Source organism: Silene latifolia, chromosome 11 (genome assembly GCF_048544455.1).
Source record: "Silene latifolia isolate original U9 population chromosome 11, ASM4854445v1, whole genome shotgun sequence".
In the NCBI taxonomy this organism is placed as follows: Eukaryota; Viridiplantae; Streptophyta; class Magnoliopsida; order Caryophyllales; family Caryophyllaceae; genus Silene; species Silene latifolia.
The window spans coordinates 115,847,166-115,850,437 of NC_133536.1; the positions used below are offsets into that span (position 1 = coordinate 115,847,166).

Below are 3,272 nucleotides of genomic sequence, written 5' to 3' on the forward strand. Positions count from 1 at the left end.
TTTGTTCAGTAAAACCGTTGTCAGAGGTTTCCGTAGAGCATTCCAACTAATACTACCATGGTTTCAATATTATAGCCAACGGTTTTTGAATCGTTCTTAATATTGTATTACGGTTGTTTGAACCCGTTATTTATATTTTATAACGGTTCCGCCTTTTTAACAATCATGGTCACAAAATAACAACGATCGATGTAATAACGGTTACGTGTTTTCTATTACAACGGTATATCACCTTATCTAACTGTTCTTGATCCCATTATTTGGCGTAGTGAGTGTAAAATTCTTCATATATGCTAATTACAAAAAAAAGAAAAAAAAAAAAAAAAGCATCAACTGAAACTTGTCATTGACGTTTCTCCAACCATACTCCTTCATGTTGTTGAAGAGTATTCGCATTTAATCTCCAGAAACGATGCATTACATCAGCTACCACAGACTACACCAACCAAGTTGGCGTCTTCACCATTGCATTAATTCTTGCTTCATTCCTTACAATCCATATGGAGTATAAGAGAGTCACATAACAAGGCCCTATAAATCTCCTTTGCAACTTTGTAGGTCCCCTACAACTAGATAACCATCTGACCAAATCATTCATAGAAAAATGGAGTTTCAGCTTCCCGGCCTTGAAATAAAGCACAGCATTGCCTAACATACTGACAATCAGAAAACAAATGCTCATGATCTTCAAGAGCAGCAGTACAAATGTCACAGCTACCATCAACAATTATACCCATCCTTACCAAACGACCCTTAGTAAGCAATCTTTGATGCATGATTACCCAAAAGATAAAAGAATTTTTGGGAATATTAAGAGTATTCCAGCATAGAAATCTCCAGCTCACCTTAGGCTTACTGTCACACAACCAGCAATAGCCTGCTTTCACTCTATAATCAGATGATGCATTAAGCCAATTGTTATTGGTGTAGGCTTGTTTAAATTTTTGCATTATATGTTTGATTTTTTTCCAAGTCCAACTACAGTCTAAGAGAGGATTGTGATCAAACCACTCACAGTCTTTCGTATAAATATGTGACATCCATCTGACCCATAAGTGGTCCTTTTTTAGCAAACCACCAAGTATACTTTCCAAATAGAGCAATGTTCCGATTCTTCATGTGTTTGAGCCCTAACCCACCTTCAGCTTTGGTTAAACAGCATGTATCCGAACTTATGTTTGCTGCCTTCTTATACTCATCTCCACCATTTCATAAGAAATTTCTACAAATAACATTGATCTTGTTGATAATACCATTTGGAATAAAAAAAACAATGGCTTAAAACTAATTTTAATCCTCAGTTTAATATGAGTATATATTAAAAGACACTGTGCCATACATTATGAGTAATTTAAAATTAAAAAAGTGAAAAAAAGTATTGCTCAAATTTGCTTTTTTTTTAAAAAAAAATAAATAAATAAATAAGAGTAAAAGTGGCCCAAACGTGTGGAAAACACGTCGAAGCCTAGTCTCAGTCTCGTGGAATGCATGACTTGGCCCAGGCAACTCATACTAGGAGGCAAAAGTGTGTGTAATGCATGACTAAGAGTATATACGAGGAGGCATAAGAGTGTGTAATAAGTAAAAAGAGGGACGTGATATAGTAAATTATCCATGCAACTCTCACACAAACGACGTGTATCAAAACATGTGGGAAATATTACTTTTTTTTTTTTTTTGGCAACTGGTAAAAAAGATTCCTAGGCCATTGTCATGGCACGCCTTGCTAACTGGTCCGCCGCAACATTCCTTTCCCTACAAACATAAATAAAGCATAAACAATGAAAGTTAGCCGAAAGGACATTGATGTCATCGAGGATGCCTGCAAGAAGATAGTGCCTTTTTCCGTTGCCTGCTCATTGGAATAGAAGTTGTAAACAATCTGATGAAACTTCCACATGAAGGAATCCATGATCTCTAGCCCATATAAGAGCCTTGTAACTCCTATAGCCTCGGCCTGTAATGGACTCTCTGAAAAGCCCCTTCCGCTGCCATTACATGTCACGTTTTCTTCCGAATCCATAGCAACCCATCCCCATGATGCATGACACGATTTCCGCCAGCTTGCATCTACCATAAGTCTGATCATAGAACAAGAACCAAAAGTCCCCGTAATATAAACTGGGTTTCCATTTCGAAGGGTAATCAAGTCCATTATGTGGTCCGTTTGTCCATACTCTGTCACGTCATTAGATCCTTACACTACCTGGGTTTTAGACTCCTTCACCGCATTTAATGCATCGCTAACCAAACGGTTATAAACCCGGAAGAAAGCCTCAGGAATGAACCTTTCTCCCCTGAATCGTGCATTATTACGCAAATTCCACAAAGACACAATAATAGCAAGAAATTGAGTTGTTTGTACCTCCCACTCATCAAGGGTGCGTAGGTAAAGGATCCAATTGATAATCCAATCTCTAGCACTGATGTGTCTCGTTTGAGTAGAGTTCACACCTAGGGGTGAACTTGCCCATACCCTAGCCGTTATCTCACAGTCCTTGAAAATGTGATCCACAGTTTCGATAGCCTCACAGAATGGTTGACATAGGCAGCATGAAGTATTCCATGGTATATTCCGTCTCTCAAATTCCTCTCCCACTGGCAGGGAATTTGAAAGAATCTTCCATACCAAAATCTTCCATGACCGTGGTCCCGACATATGCCATAAGCGGGAACCACAGAAATCCTTTTGTCTAGTGTTTAATCTCGTCATATCCCACACAGATGCAGTTCTATTGAAGAATTCACTGAAGACCATCCCATAACCGCTTTTCACCGTGTAAGAACCATGTTGTGTAGCGGGCCAAATGGGAACATCTTCTGTCTGGTTAGTTCTTAGAACCGTGGCCAAGATCCTATTGGTGGTTTCCTCAGTAAAAAGTAATTGTATGAATTGATGATTCCAACCCCCAGAATTCAGCTATAGATCCTTGATAGTGAGGTCCTTGAGAAAAGCAAAATCCTGCTCTAAGAGTTCGCCTTTCGGATCCGGAGTTCGCCTATTGACCCACTTGTTGGTCTAGACGTTCAGATTAGAGGAGAACCCAGGCTGCCAACTTAAGTTATCCAGGATAAGTTGTAAGCCATGCAACACACTCTTGACTCCCCATGATGTATGGTTCGTCCTTTGAGGTCTGAGATCACTAGTCCAATAAGAATCACCAAATATTTTTTTCACGGAAAGTTAAGGTGAATAAAGAGTTTTCTTTCGACACAATTCTCCATGCATGCTTAGACAGTAATGCTTGGTTGAGGCATTCGACATTACGGAT

The 3,272-nt window shown here is 39.1% G+C and overlaps 1 protein-coding gene across 1 annotated transcript; it reads right to left on the reverse strand.

Moving 5' to 3' along the window:
- Nucleotides 1-590: 590 nt before the first annotated feature.
- Nucleotides 591-950, reverse strand: LOC141613844 (uncharacterized). Its single transcript, XM_074432585.1, has one exon. It carries the CDS (start codon nucleotides 948-950, stop codon nucleotides 591-593), a length of 360 nt encoding a protein of 119 aa, XP_074288686.1.
- Between the last annotated feature and the right edge of the window lie 2,322 nt (nucleotides 951-3,272).

Excerpts from the sequence above, each read along its gene's own strand:
- LOC141613844 (XM_074432585.1), bottom strand. The coding sequence starts at position 950 with ATGCAAAAATTTAAACAAGCCTACACCAATAACAATTGGCTTAATGCA.